We start from the raw sequence: 16926 nt of genomic DNA on the forward strand, positions 1-16926 counted from the left end.
TGGGCGTGATTTTGAGTTTTTAAAGCCCCTCAGATGATTGTGATGTGCAACAAGGTAGAACAATAGTGGTATTTTAACATAAGGCATATCTAGGTCTTTACAGTAGAACACCCCATGTATGTAGACCCCATGGTCTTCATATTGACACAAATGGTCAATATGCTTGGTGTCTTCCTGCTTGATGTATGAGCATTGAATCTAATTTCAGTTAGGAGTCAAAAACATATAGCTGTTTAGCTCAGTAGTCTTTCGTTATACCTCAGATTTGTGTTGAAAGTTTAATGAAATTAAATTGAGTAGCTCAAAAGTATATGGTTCGTAACATTCAGTGTCATTTATAGTCACTGGTTGACCCAGCCCTGCTAGTACCACACCTGGCAGCTGTCAGTTATGTGCTAAGCCTGTGCTGTTTGCTAGGCATTGTGCTCGATGATAAGACAGCACCCCGCCCTCTAGAAACTCAGTCAGCTGGTTACAAGGGAGTAGAAGGAAAAACTGGAGACTCAGAAATTAACTACCAAGCTAAGGGAGAGCTTGGTCTGGGACTGGTGGGCAGTAATCTAAGGAAATGTCAGAAACAAGGCTGGAGATGTTCATCTACGGCTAAATTCAGGCCAAATTTTAAATACCTTGTATTTTCAGCTCAATAAATGCACTTGGCAAAAACCATAATATTGTTTGGCAGAGGAGTTAGAGTATACAAGAATTTTTATTAAGCACTTTGCCTGGCAAAAGCATTTTGTTAAAGAACAGATATGGCCCCCGCTTTCAGGAAGTAAGATCCCAGAATTTAAAAAGCATACTCCATGTTGTCTTCTTAGATAAGCTGCCCACGGCCCTGGATCCTGGGATAGGAAGAGCCTGGGCGAACAGAGGCCACTCTGCACTGTTAACCACAGTCCCCACGAGAGTTACGTCCAGTGAGGCATGCATAGTAGATGTATTTATGTATTTATGAAGTACAGTTATGCAGAGGCCTTTTTTGCTTAATTTTAAACTTCATAGTAAGCATCAGTTAATGAAGGTTTCCAGATACTTGAGGTGCTCAAGTAGGAGCAGCCATTGTCAGAGGAAGGATGTAAGGAATTCTGCCTCCTCACCACTACCAGGTTGGGATTAGAAGGCCACATGGACTGCTATATAAGAGTAGAAAACATCACTCGTCTTTTTAAATGTCTTTTGGCTAGATGGGCTGATGTTAGGGCCTAGTTAAAGTGAAGCTATGCATCCTCATGCTTCAAGGGGAAATAATTGAATTTTTAAACCTATATAAGCTCAATAAAACAATCATTGTTTAAAATAATTTTTTTAAAAGCATACTCCAAGATGCTGATTATTGTCTCAGAAGGGGTTCAATGGTGTCTGTACCCCCTTCTGCCACAGTCAGAACTGAGTACCTTGGGCTTCAGAGTGCCACTTAACTGCTTCTATTTCCATTCGTTATTTTATACAATGGCATGGTCATCTTTCCCCCTTGAACTAGGATGCATCATTCAGGACCCTCCAGAGAGACAGAACCAATAGAATGCGTGTGTGCCTGTGTGTCTGTGTGTGTGTGTATGTATGGCGATGGTGGAGACTGACTTATTTTAAGGAATTGGCTCACACAATTGTTGGGGCTGGCAAATCTGAAATTTGTAGAGCAGGCCAGCAAGTTGGAAATTCAGGCAGGATTTCTCTATGACAGTCCAGAGGCAGAATTCCTTCAACTGATTGGATGAGGCCTACCAGCATTACCAAGGGCAACCTTCTTTACTTAAAGTCAGCTTATTGTAAATTTTAGTCACATTTACAAAATACCTTCACAGAAACCTCTACACTAGTGTTTGACACAGCAGCTGGTCACCATAGTGTAGCCAAGTTGACACATAAAATCACATAGGGTGAAAGCTTATCAATCAGTTTTTGCTAAACGGGTAAAATAAGTCAAGGCAAATAATTTTAGTCATTGCATTAGAAAAAAAAACAACCTATCATCCAGGTGAGAGTTGAGTACACATTACAGTTTTGGGAGGAAGAGGAAAGCACTGACCTAAAGAAGGTAGTCTTTCCTCCCAGCAGTACCTCTTAACCAAAGGTGTCACAGCTAAGTGACTCCAGAAAATTAGAGAGAAATCGAGGAAGGGATAGTGTGCTGCTTGCAAATGTCCGGGGCTTAGTCTTTGTTGCAAATGCACTATCATCTTTGGAATTTAAGGGCACAGAGCCTAACCATCAGGAATTTTAATGTCTGGTAATGAAGCTGCAGAGAGGAGTTTCAGTTAAGACTAGATATGGGCTGGTGTCCTTACATTATTCTAATACCAACAGAACTGATTTCAGTTGGTTGTGGTTTAAGACAACTCTGAAAACATCACCATGTTTGAATAGGAAGAAAACATGGTAAACACAGCAGAGTGGAGCCCATTTTTGTGATTCACCCTCAGCGCATGCTCCGTCGTGTCTGACTTGCAGTTATGCTTTTGTGTCTGCTTCAGTATCACATGAACCCTTCATTTTTTTTTCAGAATGAAAACTTAATCCTTTATATTAAAAATATTTTTAAATGGCACCTGTTGATTTTTGGAGAGAAATGTGGAAGGGAAAGTGTACATACAGATGATAATTGGGAGAATTAGTGAGATTCTGGCTCAAGAAAGTTGATTCCTTGTGGTTTTAATAGGAGAGACATGCTTCAGCTTTTTCTCTTAGGTAAGTTATGGAAGTGTAATAATCACTTTGGGCCATACACTAAAATATTCATTTACACTTTCTTCAAAGCAAGTGTTTTATTTATTTAAATTTATTTTTTTATTTTTTGTTTTTTTGGCTGCGTTGGGTCTTCTTTGCTGCACACGGGCTTTCTCTAGTTGCAGCGAGCGGGGGCTACTCTTCATTGCGGTACGTGGGCTTCTTATTGCGGTGGCTTCTCTTGTTGCAGAGCACAGGCTCTAGGCGCGTGGGCTTCAGTAGTTGTGGCTCACGGGCTTAGTAGTTGTGGCTCGCAGGCTCTAGAGCGCAGGCTCAGTAGTTGTGGCGCACAGGCTTAGTTGCTTCTCGGCATGTGGGACCTTCCCGGACCAGGGCTCACACCCGTGTCCCCTGCATTGACAGGCAGATTCTTAACCACTGCGCCATCAGGGAATTCCCAAAGTAAGTGTTAAGTTTGACCACTTACCAAATAATCATTTAAGGAAACTTGGCTGTAATCAGAGATTGGAGAACAGTCCTCATAGTCCATTTAAATTCTTTCAAGGTATTTACCATAAGTTATTTAAAGTTAGCAACTGTCACATTATTGCTATTAAATGTTGATGATTTGAAAGGAAATAATTATTCAGGATGTCCATTTTAAATGAAAATTAAATCATAACTTTACACTTGTACGTCTTAAGGAGAGCTGTTTCCCTCCAGTGTATTCTAGAAATATATGGATTTTATGATTCTTTGAGAAATATAGGTACGTCGGCCTTGCTGCAAAGTAGAAAGTTCTTTCATGACATAAGCATAGACAGTCACTTTTATTTTCAATAACTGATACCTCTATTTCATTTCAAAGCCTAGACATAAATATTACCCCTCTTTTTCATTCATGTTTATTGTCATTATAACCTGTGACTTCTTTCATTTAACTTTTCTGTTTCTAGTTTTTATTGTTAGACATGCCATTAATGTTTGATGTTTGATAAGATCTTTTATGTATTTTTTTCCTCCAGCTTTATTTATTTATATTTATTGAGTTAACATTGGTTTATAACATTATGTAAATTTCTGTGTACAACATTATATTTCGACTTCTGTATACACTACAGCATGATCACCACCAAAAAGTTTAGTTTCCATTCATCCCCATACCTGACCCCCTCTAGCCATTTCGCCCTCCCCTCATGCCTTCCCTTCTGGTAACCACCACTCTATTCTCTGTATCTGTGTGTTTGTTTTTGTTTAGTTTGGTTGGTTCATTTATTTTGTTTTGTTTTTGTTTTATATTCCACATATGAGTGAAATCATACACTGTTTGTCTTTATCTGACTTATTTCTCTTAGCAAAATACTCTCAAGGTCCATCATTCAAAAAGATATATACACTTCTTTGTTCACCACAGCATTATTTACAATAACCAAGATATGGAAAAAACCTAAGTGCCCATCGTTGATGAATGGATAAAGATGTGGTATACATATACAATGGAATACTCCTTAGCCGTAAAAAGATGGAAATCCTGCCATTTGCAACAACACGGATGGGCCTTGGTAGCTCCTGTGCACCCTTCCTCCGTCATCTCATTTCGCAGGGCATGGCTCTGTGGTGGGTAGGAGGTGTGCCTGTTTATCCTGGCACATTCCAGGAGCATCTGGGAACCACAGTCAGTGAGAGACCTGCACTTGTGAAAGGTCGAGATAAGCTGATTCTTTATTTGAAGTTTATCTTCTTTATTTAAAAAAAAGTTTCTTTTAAGTTTTTCCTACTAACCTGTGTTAGGGTTAGAACAGTTGTTCTCAGCCAAGGGTGATTTTGTTCCCCAGGAGACATTGCCATTGTCCAGAAATTCTGGGTGGTTACAGCAGGCGGCATGCTACTGCCTCCTAGTGGGTGCAGGCCCCCACAACAAAGGATGCTGCTGCTGAGAAGCCCTGGGCTAAAAGAATTTAAACGAGTCAGAGCCTTCACTAAGGCGGAGGATACTGGCTTAAGTTGTATAGAATTTTATTCAGCTGGAACGAATCCTAATGATCTCCTAGCTGAGTTTTTATTTCTTAAAACTGAAAGCTTACAAGGAAGCCTGATAGATAAAACAGAGAAAGGTGATGCTTCTCACTTGATGGGCAGTGGAGGTTGCAAACTGGGGTTACCCATGCCCACGGGGCTTGGAAGAGCCCTCAGGACCTCAAGGAGCAGAACCTGAAAAATACTGATCTAGTCCAAACTCCTTATTTTATATACGAAGAAACTTAGGGCTGAGACGTAAAATGCTGTGTCTGAGATCTCATAGTGAGTTACTGGCTAGGAATCCAGTTGTTGGACTGACCCCCAGTCCTCCATGCTTTTTACTCCATAGTAAGAGCACAGAGGGTAAAGAGGATTTCTTCCCATGGCTTTGGAATATTGTTTCTCACGGGATTCCAGGATGCTGAGCTATGTCTAAACAATCATTTGATACAAAATCTATGGGGGAGAAAGCACCATTTTAGCACTTGTTTTCTTTATAGCTGCCTAATCTAGCCTTCTTTTTTGTTGTTGACATTTATTGATTTTTTCCATCGTAGCATCACAGATGCTCAAAGCTTAGTGAACTGGTCATTTTCTAGATGCAGTCTAGAGAGGTGAAGTTGACTTTCTCGGTGTCTCACGGCAAGTTCATGGCTAGCTGAATTGCCTAGAGCCCAGACCCTGGATTCCTACTATAGTCATCTCCATGCCTCCACCTTAGGATGCCACCAGCCGCAGGTACATAAAGAAAAGAGGCTCACGCTCCCTCTTTCAAAAGAGATCTCCAAAACCTTGTGAAGGGTTATAAGATAAAATTTAAGAATCGTTTCTTGAGAACAATTTTCTCTAACTGCTGGCCGCTGTTGGACCCCATGACATTTTTCTTTGCTCTTTTCCACTTTCCTTTTCTGCCTTCAATCTCTAGTGTAATTGTTCTGTATGTTAGTATGAGAAAAGCGATAATTAAAATATCACAGTGTTACCTTATATTTGTTTAGAGCTTGATACTTTTAAGATACAATTTAAAATTTTTTTTGAGGTGGAACATACAGTAAATGCACAAATCTTAAATGTGTATACTGATAAATTCTTACATGCTCATATATCTGAGGACCCGCCACCCAGATCAAAATAAAGAGCATTTGCCAACACCTCAGAAGGCTCCCTGATGACATCTGTCACTTGAGCATCATTTTGCCTGTCTTAACCTTCACATAATTGGTATCATGCCTTTTATGATTCATCCATGATGTTAAAATTGTTCATTTCTTTATTATAGCTAGGTAGTATTCGCTTTTATGGCTATACCACAATTTATTCATCCATTCTCCTAATGATGGACATTTGATTGTTTCCAAACTTTGGTAATTGTGAATAAAAATGCTGTGGATGTTCTTATACCTATCATTTGGTAGACGTGTATTGGGTGTATTCCTAGGGATTGGAACATAAAATCTACAGTACCACAAAACATTTTTGTACACTTTATTTTACCTGAGAAGCAATCCAACCCCATGAAATAGATAGGGTCAGTAGTAGTATTCCCATTTTATTTTTGAGGGAGACTAGTTATAGAGAGGCCAGGTGGCTTGCCCAGCGTTACTGAGGAACGGGCAGTGCTTAGGTTATGGTTCTTTCCTCCACACTAGTTTGCAGGATTTCTCTGCTGCACTGTATTGCCTTTATAGCATGAAAATAGCATTAATGAAACCTAAGTGTGTGTCATTTTAGACAAAATACATGCAAGCAGATTTTCATTCTTCCTGATGCTTTTGTGTGTCTGGATTATGGGTGATTCTTTAGAATCACCTGATGGTGTTGGAATAAGCCCGGTGGAAGCCATGTGTTTTCAGTTTGGGGATTGGTAAGGGTCTGAGGACGAGCTGATTTTTAGTTTTTAGTCTTATGGAGGAATACGACTGGAAGCTAATATATAGAGGTTATTGATGCAGTTTCTCTGCGTGTGGCCAGGATTGTATTTCAGTGTACGTGAGAAGTAGTAGTTTATCCATTTCATAAAGATCTCCAAGTAAGGAGGTTCTTTCTTGGTAACCCCAAGTAAATGACGGTGGTTTGAGGATGGAGGACTGTGTCACACAACTGTTCTTTCTGTTTATTCTCTGCTTTTTCAGCATATTGCAGAGAGAAAGAACATAAGAAAAGTCAAGAGGTGACTTGTGCCCCTTTCGGCTGCATTCAGAGAACCTGTTGCTTTTACTGAGAAAACAGGCCAGTCGTTTAATTCTCTGCATTATCTCTAGCTTCCCTGTCACTGCACAGCCTGGAAATTACTTGTAGTTAAAAACTCTGATGATAAGGAGTGATATGTGTAAGAGATCAGCCTCACCTGGGACTTTGGGGAGGATAATGGATGGCAGCCCAGCTTTTAGCTGTAATTTGCTTGAGCAGAAATGTGAAGCAGATCTGTCAGGAAATCAGTTGCAGATGTTTAGCACTTGATGGAAATGGGAGTTTGTTTGCTGCCGTTCTTTTCTTCCTAGGAGCTTGGCCTCATCTCAGAGACATGCCATTTGTGTTTAATTGTATATACCATGGTCATACTGTGCAGACGGTCCTATCTTCATTTATCTTGTAATTGCAGTATGAAAGGGGCTTTTGCAGGTGAGGAGGGAATGGGAATTAGAACTTTTAGAGGCTGTGTGCCAAAAAACATTAGGAATTTTCTAGATTCATCAATAAATACCTACCATGTATCAGGTTTCTGAGGGATGATAAAAGATATAGTGGATTACAGAAACATTGAGACCATGGAGCTTGTGTTTGAAGGTGCTGGTCGTTTGTAGCCCCCCAGAGGCGTTTGGTAAGACACAGCTCTACCTTGTATTCACTTCTCACCAGCTGGATAAGTCTCTGTCCTTTGCGCTGGTATTCTTGCTGCAGGGAAAACCATGTGGGGGTCAATGATCGTGAGTAAGAGAGGAGAGGAACAAAATAAAAATTATTTTTTTAATATTGATAATAATTAGAATCATAAGTAAAGATTAATTTGGGAAGCTAAGAGCAGGGTTTAGATGTAAACCATATGCAAATACAGTGTGAATGTCTTACTCATGTATCTCTATGTGGCCCTCAGATATCTTTATTAAAAATCAACCAGAATAAATAGAATTAATGATATGGATGCTGCGTTACAGTTCTATTCCAGGCTGTGCACCCACTGCTAGCATTTTCTGTCCCCTAAACCGTAGATGCCCAGCGCTGAACACAATCCAGTTCAGGGTCAACAGAGGACTATGGAAAGATTTGTAAATGTCCTTAGAAGAAGAAAAATTCCTTAATCTCTCAATCAAAATTGAAGTTAATGAATGATGAGATGGTTTTGACTGAGGAGGAAAAAGTCCAGGAGGGATGTTGAGTCAAAAACAAACTGTCAGGGACTTCCCTGGTGGTGCAGTGGTTAAGAATCCGCCTGCCAATGCAGGGGACACGGGTTCGAGCCCTGGGCCAGGAAGATCCCACATGCCGCGGAGCAACTAAGCCCGTGCGACGCATCTACTGAGCCTGCGCTCTAGAGCCTGAGAGCCACAACTACTGAAGCCCGTGCACCTAGAGCCTGTGCTCCGCAACAAAAGAAGCCAGCGCAATGAGAAACCCACGCACCGCAACAAAGAGTAGCCCCCATTCGCTGCAGCTAGAGAGAAAGCCTGCGCACATCAATGAAAGCCCAACATAGCCAAAAATAAATTAATTTTTTAAAAAAAACACATAAAAAAACCTGTCATGGCCATGTCCAAGGTGCTAACAAGGCCTATTTATAGATCTTAGGTTTCTGAGGCCTCCATTATGTCCATTGTACCATAGAAATCACAGGGATATATTGGGAAAGCAGTTCTTGCCATGCTTTCATGTTGAGAAAGTGAGGAAAGTGCGTATGAGTACACCTTTCCTTCTTGGGTAGAGCTACTACAGGAGCAAGTGGGCCGAAAGGCTCGCTCACTGCCTGCAGGCTCCATGCACACTGACCCTGAGGGATGCTTGCCAGGAGAGGCGTGTCTCACCTCCCACCTCCCCGTTTAAAAACACTCACTCCTGCAGCCTTGTCTCTGCCACCATGTTATGTACTTATGCTACAAGAAGAAGATCAACTCTGGTGTGAGGATGGATAAGTGGTTCATAGAAACTACGTCTTAGGTGCAGTTACCACACACCTTAAAGGATGAGAGTCCCCACTGCTATCTCTTGGAGGGACAAGATGGAGGGCAGGAATGTTCAGATAGTCTTCAAGGGCACTCACTACCCTTTTAAAATCTGAGTTGCATTCCTAGATCCTTGCAAACTTCAATTCAGCGCCCTTGCTTTTCTACATATCTGCCTTTTTTTTTTTTTTGCGGTACGCGGGCCTCTCACCGTTGTGGCCTCTCCCCTTGAGGAGCACAGGCTCCGGACGCGCAGGCGCAGCGGCCATGGCTCACGGGCCCAGCCGCTCCGCGGCATGTGGGATCTTCCCGGACCAGGGCACGAACCCGTGTCCCCTGCATCGGCAGGCGGATTCTCAACCACTGCGCCACCAGGGAAGTCCCCATATCTGCCTTTTAGAAGTTCCAAGTCTAGAACACTGATGCTAAGCAGAAGTTTACACTATAAGTTTTCTCATCCACCTTCCTGTTTTCAAACAATTTCTAACAGAAATTTAAAGATTGCCAGGAAAAGAATTGAACAATCTCCCAAGCTCACCCATTTTTGTGTTTCACATCTCTAAAAGAAGTCCTTCCTTTTACCTTTTTTGTCCGCAGTGGAATTGAGGAATAGGTGGTTATAATCTTTAAGTCCAGACACTTGATTCTTAATGCTCTCTTCAAAAGAGGCAGAGTTTGGGGTGTTTGGTTCTTTTCTGAACCCTCATGAGCCCACATACCCCCTGTGGGAGCAGAAATGGGAATATCTGCTGTCCTCAGTGCCTGATGTAGGACCCTCCGCATGCTCACTGCCTTGGCGAGCCGTGTCATTTCCTCCCTCTTGTCAAGAACTTTCTTTGTGACTAGTTAGTGGACTCTTCAACCTCAAACTTGGCTCATCCAGAGCCAAATGAAGGAGCGTACGTCAAGATGATGTTTCTTTTGGGCCATTTGCATGCGTTCCTCCATTAAAGGAGGCAAAAACGTCCTTTTGGTATTGTGCCTGACTTCTATTCACAGTTTCTGGCCCCCAAAGAAAATCCAGATGAAGACACAGCAGCTGAATGTGAGGAAGGTGGTGACGTGGATGATTTGGTAAGTACTTTTAAGATATAGCAGGTGTTCTAACGCTTGAACTTGCCTGAGCTGTAAATACAGCCACAAAGCCTGCTTCTCATAGACTTGCTTCTTATTTTCTCTTTTTTTGTTTTAATAGATCTTTATTGGAATATAATTGCTTCACAATACTGTGCTAGTTTCTGTTGTACACCAAAGTGAATCAGCCATAAGCATGCACATGTCCCCATATCCCCTCCCTCTTGAGCCTCCCTCCCATCCTCCCTATCCCACCCCTCTAGGTCATTGCAAAGCACCGAGCTGATCTCCCTGTGCAATGCTGCTGCTTCCCACTCGCTAACTATTTTACATTCGGTAGTGTATATATGTCGACGCTACTCTCACTTAGCCCCAGCTTCCCCCTCCCACCCCATGTCCTCAAGTGCATTCTCTATATCTACATCTTTATTCCTGCCCTGCAACTAGGTTCATCAGTACTTTTTTTTTTTTAGATTCCATATATATGCATTAGAATACAGTATTTGTTTTTGTCTTTCTGACATACTTCACTCTGTATGACAGACTCTAGGTCCACCCACCTCACTACAAATAACTCAATTTCATTTCTTTTTATGGCTGAGTAATATTCCATTGTATATATGTGCCATATCTTCATCCATTCATCTGTTGATGGACACTTAGGTTGCTTCCATGTCCTGGCTATTGTAAATAGAGCTGCAATGAACATTGGGATACATGTCTCTTTTTGAATTATGGTTTTCTCAGGGTATATGCCCAGTAGTGGGATCGCTGGGTCATGTGGTAGTTCTATTTTTAGTTTTTTAAGGCACCTCCCTACTGTTTTCCATAGTGGTTGTATCAATTTACATTCCCACCAACAGTGCAGGAGGGTTCCCTTTTCACCACACCCTTTCCAGCATTTATTGTTTCTAGATTTTTTTTTTTTTTTTTTTTTTTTTTTTTGTGGTACGCGGGCCTCTCACTGCTGTGGCCTCTCCCGTTGCGGGGCACAGGCTCCGGACGCGCAGGCCCAGCGGCCATGGCTCATGGGCCCAGCCGCTCCGCGGCATGCGGGATCCTCCCGGACCGGGGCACGAACCCGCATCCCCTGCATCAGCAGGCGGACTCTCAACCACTGCGCCACCAGGGAAGCCCTAGATTTTTTGATAATAGCCATTCTGACGGGCGTGAGGTGATCCCTCACTGTAGTTTTGATTTGCATTTCTTTAATAATTATTGATGTTGAACATCTTTTCATGCGCCTCTTGACCATCTGTATGTCTTCCTTGGTGAAATGTCTCTTTAGGTCTTCCACCCATTTTTTAATTGGATTGTTTGTTTTTTTGTTATTGAGCTCCATGAGCTGTTTGTATACTTCGTAGATTAATCCTTTGTCTGTTGTTTCACTTGCAAATATTTTCTCCTATTCTGAGGGTTGTCTTTTTGTCTTGTTTATGGTTTTCTTTGCTGTGCAAAAGCTTTTAAGTTTAATTAAGTCCCATTTGTTTATTTTTGTTTTTATTTCCGTTACTGTAGGAGGTGGGTCAAAAACGATCTTGCTGTGGTTTATGTTAGAGTGTTTTTCCTATGTTTCCCTTTAAGAGTTTTATAGTGTCTGGTCTTACATTTAGGTCTTTAATCCATTTAGAGTTTATTTTTGTGTATGGTGTTAGGGAGTGTTCTAATTTCATTTTTTTACATGTAGCTGTCCAGTTTTCCCAGCACCATTTATTGAACAGGCTATCTTTTCTCCATTTTATGTTCTTGCCTCCTTTGTTGTAAATTAGGTGACCGTATGTGCGTGGGTTTATCTCTGGGCTTTCTACCCTGTACCATTGATCTATATTTCTGTTTTTGTGCCAGTACCATACTGTCTTGATTACTCTAACTTTGTGGTATACTTTGAAGTCAGGAGCCTCATTCCTCCGACTCTGTTTTTCTTTCTCAAGATTGCTTTGGCTATTCGGGGTCTTTTGTGTTTCCATACGAATTGTAAAATTTTTTGTTCTAATTCTGTGAAGAATGCCATTAGTAGTTTGATAGGGATTGCATTGACTCTGTAGAGTGCTTTGGGTAGTATAGTCATTTTCATAATATTGATTCTTCCAATCCAGGAACATGATATATTTCTCCATCTGTTTATGTCATCTTTGATTTCTTTCAGCAGTGTTTTTGTTTTGTTTTGTTTTTTGTTTGTTTTTTTTTTTTTTTTTTTTTTTGCAGTACATGGGCCTCTCACTGTTGTGGCCTCTCCTGTTGCGGAGCACAGACTCTGGACGCGCAGGCCCAGCAGCCATGGCTCACAGGCCCAGCTGCTCCGTGGCATGTGGGATCTTCCCAGACCGGGGCACGAACCCGTGTCCCCTGGATCGGCAGGCAGACTCTCAACCACTGCGCCACCAGGGAAGCCCCTCATCAGTGTTTTATAGTTTTCTGAGTACAAGTGTTTTAGGCAGGTTTATTCCTAGGTATTTTATTCTTTTTGTTGCAGTGGTAAATGGGATTGTTTCCTTAATTTCTCTTTCTGATTTTTCGTTGTTGGTGTATAGGAATGCCAGAGATTTCTGTGCATTAATTTTGTATCCTGCAACCTTACCAAATTCATTGATTAGTTCTAGTAGTTTTCTGGTGGCATCTTTAGGATTTTCTATGTATAGTATCATGTCATCAGCAAACAGTGACAGTTTTACTTCTTCTTTTCCAATTTGTATTCCTTTTTTTCCTTTTTCTTCTCTGATTGCCGTGACTAGGACTTCCAAAACTATGTTGAGTAAGGGTGGCGGGAGTGAACATCCCTGTCTTGTACCTGTTCTTAGTGGAAACGCTTTCAGTTTTTCACCATTGAGTATGATGCTTGCTATGGGTTTGTCATATATGACCTTTATTATGTTGAGGTAGTTTCCCTCTATGCCTATTTTCTGGAGAGTTTTTATCATAAATCGCTGTTGAATTTTATCAAAAGCTTTTTCTGTATCTATTGAGATGATCATATGGTTTTTATTCCTTAATTTGTTAATATGGTGTATCACATTGATTGATTTGCATATATTGAAGAATCCTTGCATCCCTGGGATAAATCCCACATGGTCATGGTGTATGACCCTTTCAATATGTTGTTGAATTCTGTTTGCTAATATTTTGTTCAGGATTTTTGCATCTATGTTCATCAGTGATATTAGTCTGTAATTTTCTTTTTTTGTGATATCTTTGTCTGGTGTTGGTATCATGGTGGCTTCGTAGAATGAATTTGAGAGTGTTTCTCCCTCTGCAATTTTTTGGAACAGTTTGAGAAGGATTGATGTTAGCTCTTCTCTAAATATTTGATAGAATTTGCCTGTGAAGCCATCTGGTCCTGGACTTTTGTTGGAAGATTTTTTATTTTTTTTTTTTGTGGTATGCGGGCCTCACTGTTGTGGCCTCTCCTGTTGCGGAGCACAGGCTCCGGACGCGCAGGCTCAGCGGCCATGGCTCACGGGCCCAGCTGCTCCGCGGCATGTGGGATCTTCCCAGACCGGGGCACGAACCTGTGTCTCCTGCATCGGCAGGCGGACTCTCAACCACTGCGCCACCAGGGAAGCCCGAAGATTTTTAATTATGGTTTCAATTTCATTACTTGGGATAGGTCTGTTTATATTTTCTAATTCGTCCTGGTTCAGTCTTAGACAATTGTACCTTTCCAAGGATTTGTCCATTTCTTCATGGTTGTCCATTTTATTGGCATATAGCTGTTTATAGTAGTCTCTTATAATACTTTGTATTTCTGCAGAGTCAGTTGTGATTTCTCCTTTTTCATTTCTAATTTTATTGATTTACGTCCTCTCCCTTTTTTTCTTGATGAATCTGCCTAAGGATTTATCCGTTTTGTTTATCTTCTCAAAGAACCAGCTTTTAGTTTTATTGATCTTTGCTATTGTTTTCTTCGTTTCTATTTCATTTATTTCTGCTCTGATTTTTGTGATTTCTTTCCTTCTACTGACTTGGGTTTTCTTTGCTCTTCTTTCTCTACTTGTTTTAAGTGTAGGGTTAGATTGTTTATTTGAGATTTTCCTTGTTTCTTGAGGTGAGATTGAATTGCTATAAACTTCCCTCTTAGAACTGCTTTTGCTGTGCCCCATAGGTTTTGGGTCATTGTGTTTTCATTGTCATTTGTTTCTATGTGTTTTTTAATTTCTTCTTTGATTTCTTCAGTGATCTCTTGGTTATTTAGTAGTGTACTGTTTAGCTCCATGTATTTGTGTTTTTTACAGTTTTTTTCCTGTAATTGATTTCCAGTCTCATAGTGTTGTGTTCAAAAAAGAAGCTTGGGGCTTCCCTGGTGGCGCAGTGGTTGAGAGTCCGCCGGCCGATGCAGGGGACACAGGCTCATGCCCCGGTCAGGGAGGATCCCACATGCCGCGGAGCGGCTGGGCCCGTGAGCCATGGCCGCTGAGCCTGCGCGTCCGGAGCCTGTGCTCTGCAACGGGAGAGGCCACAACAGTGAGAGGCCCGTGTACAGCAGAAAAAAAAAAAAAAGCAGCTTGATACGATTTCATTTTTCTTAAATTTTCTGAGGTTTGATTTGTGACCCAAGATGTGATCTATCCTGGAGAATGTTCTCTGTGCAATTGAGAAGAAAGTGTATTCTGCCACTTTCGGGTGGAATGTTCTATAAATATCAATTAAATCTGTCTGGTCTATTGTGTCATTTAAAGTTTGTGTTTCCTTATTTATTTTCTGTTTGGATAATCTGTCCATTGATGTAAGTGACGTGTTAAAGTCCCCTATTGTGATTGTGTTAGTCGATTTCTCCTTTCATGGTTGTTAGCATTTGCCTTATGTACTGAGGTGCTCCTATGTTGGGTGCATAAACATTTATAATTGTTATATCTTCTTCTTGAATTGATTCTTTGATCATTATGTAGTGTCCTTCCTTATCTCTTGTAACAGTCTTTATTTTAAAGTCTATTTTATCGGATGTGAGTATTGCTACTCCAGCTTTCTTTTGATTTCCATTTGCATGGAATATCTTTTTCCATCCCTTCACCTTCAGTCTGTATGTGTCCCTAGGTCTGAAGTGGGTCTCCTGTAGACAGCATATATGTGGGTCTTTTTTTGTTATCCATTCAGCCAGTCTGTGTCTTTTGGTTGGGGCATTTAATCCATTTACATTCAAGGTTATTACCAATATGTATGTTCCTATTACCATTTTCTTAATTCTTTTGGGTTTGTTTTTGTGAGTCTTTTTCTTTTCTTGTATTTCCCGCCTAGATAAGTTTCTTTAGCATTTGTTGTAAAGCTGGTTTGGTGGTGCTGAATTCTCTTAGCTTTTGCTTGTCTGAAAAGCTTTTGATTTCTCCATCGAATCTGAAGGAGATCCTTGCTGGGTAGAGTAATCTGGGTTGTAGGTTTTTCTCTTTCATCACTTTAAGTATATCCTACCACTCCCTTCTGGCCTGCAGAGTTTCTGCTGAAAAATCAGCTGGTAACCTTATGGGAATTCCTTTGTATGTTATTTTTTGTTTTTCCCTTGCTGCTTTTAATATTTTTTCTTTGAATTTAATTTTTGTTAGTTTGATTAATATGTGTCTTGGTGTGTTTTTCCTAGGGTTTATCCTATATGGGACTCTCTGTTCTTCCTGAACTTGGGTGACTGTTTCCTTTCCCGTTAGGGAAGTTTTCAACTCTAATCTCTTCAAATATTTTCTCAGACCGTTTCTTTTTCTTTTCTTCTTCTGGGACCCCTATAATTCGAATGTTGGTGCGTTTAGTGCTGTCCCAGAGGTCTCTGAGATTGTCTTCAATTCTTTTCATTCTTTTTTCTTTATTCTGCTCCTCGCAGTTATTTCCACCATTTTGTTTTCCAGCTCACATATTTGTGTTTTAATTTCTAACACACCAGCAGCTCTCTACCCTATTTTTTATTGCCATTATACTTGTAATCAGATAAGTAATTTCATATTGGATGTTCCTGTGCTCTATGGTTTTTTAAGTTTATTGTTCCTTCAGTTTAATCCTTTCATTGAAGGACTAAAAAAGAGCTGGGAAGGCTATTCTTTTAGCAGCAAAATGTCAAAATTTGCTGAAATTGCTCTCAACCAAAATAAGCAATACAATGTGCGATTTGTGTGGGTTGACAAATAAAAACAGCTTTTTAAAAGCCTAATTCTTAAATGTTCTCAGTTACTTTATGTAAACAAAATAGGCTGATAGTTATTTGGGGATTTCTGGACCTTATCACACCATGTCTGGATGCCTGGGAGGCTGTGTAGAGTATTGGCTTTTGTATCCATCTTTCATGTGTGGAAACTTCCTGCCTTTAAGCCTCACATGACAGCAGTCCAGTAAAAACTTGCAGCCGTTTTGTGGAGAAGTTCTTAGGATTGAAATGAAGAGATACTTAGAATTTAGCTCCTAAATTTAACTGCTAATTTAGTTAGCAGTGAGTAAGTGTGCAAGTCCATCCATGCCACCAGCGAAGAGAACCATGTCACTATGGTTCTCTCCCCAGAGAAGCAGTGTTCTGGAGTTGGCCTGCCTCCTTTCTAAATTTGTTGTTCCTGTTTACAGCTGGATTTGATATAGCTCATGGATGTGTGGGGAATCTACCAGAGTTCCTATCACTGTGGTGCTGAGAGTTCTATACAGAACAACCTGGAGGAGGTCATTCAAGTAGAAACGGAAGCTCTGGAGATGGTCCCTGCAGATTAAACAGAAGTGAATCACCTAGTTCCCTATGGAATGAATATGAACATATATAAGGGATAATTTAGACTCTATACAAGTTAATAAAGAGTCATTATTTTCTGATCAGTGTATTATTTCTTTTATGGTCTTATTGATCTCAGTGTATTACACACATGCTTTGAAGTTACTGGAAAATGGATTTCATCCCAACCTGGTATATTGTTGAGGATTGCAGGCCTCATGAAATTATCTCATCTAGAATGATGGCATGGTCACTGGTGAGTTTCTCAATACTCCCCATGAGGTCTAGTCCATTGTCTGATCCTCTAACAGCGTCACAACTTATTCTGGTCAAATGGTG

The 16926-nt window shown here is 40.7% G+C and overlaps 1 protein-coding gene across 2 annotated transcripts in view; it reads left to right on the forward strand.

Moving 5' to 3' along the window:
- The window catches only part of XRCC5 (X-ray repair cross complementing 5), a 100641-nt gene extending 83953 nt beyond the window's left edge, over positions 1-16688 (forward strand). The window contains exons 20-21 of one of the 2 annotated variants that reach the window (XM_059052792.2): positions 9846-9920; positions 16449-16688. In XM_059052792.2, the coding sequence (XP_058908775.1) occupies positions 9846-9920; positions 16449-16463 (90 nt within the window). In that variant the 3' untranslated portion in view covers positions 16464-16688. Of the gene's footprint in view, positions 1-2507; positions 2692-9845; positions 9921-16448 lie in introns of those variants that run through there. The other variant, XM_067026830.1, reaches the window with a different exon arrangement.
- The last annotated feature ends 238 nt before the right edge of the window (positions 16689-16926 follow it).

This window comes from Kogia breviceps, chromosome 2, assembly GCF_026419965.1.
Source record: "Kogia breviceps isolate mKogBre1 chromosome 2, mKogBre1 haplotype 1, whole genome shotgun sequence".
Taxonomy (NCBI): domain Eukaryota; kingdom Metazoa; phylum Chordata; class Mammalia; order Artiodactyla; family Physeteridae; genus Kogia; species Kogia breviceps.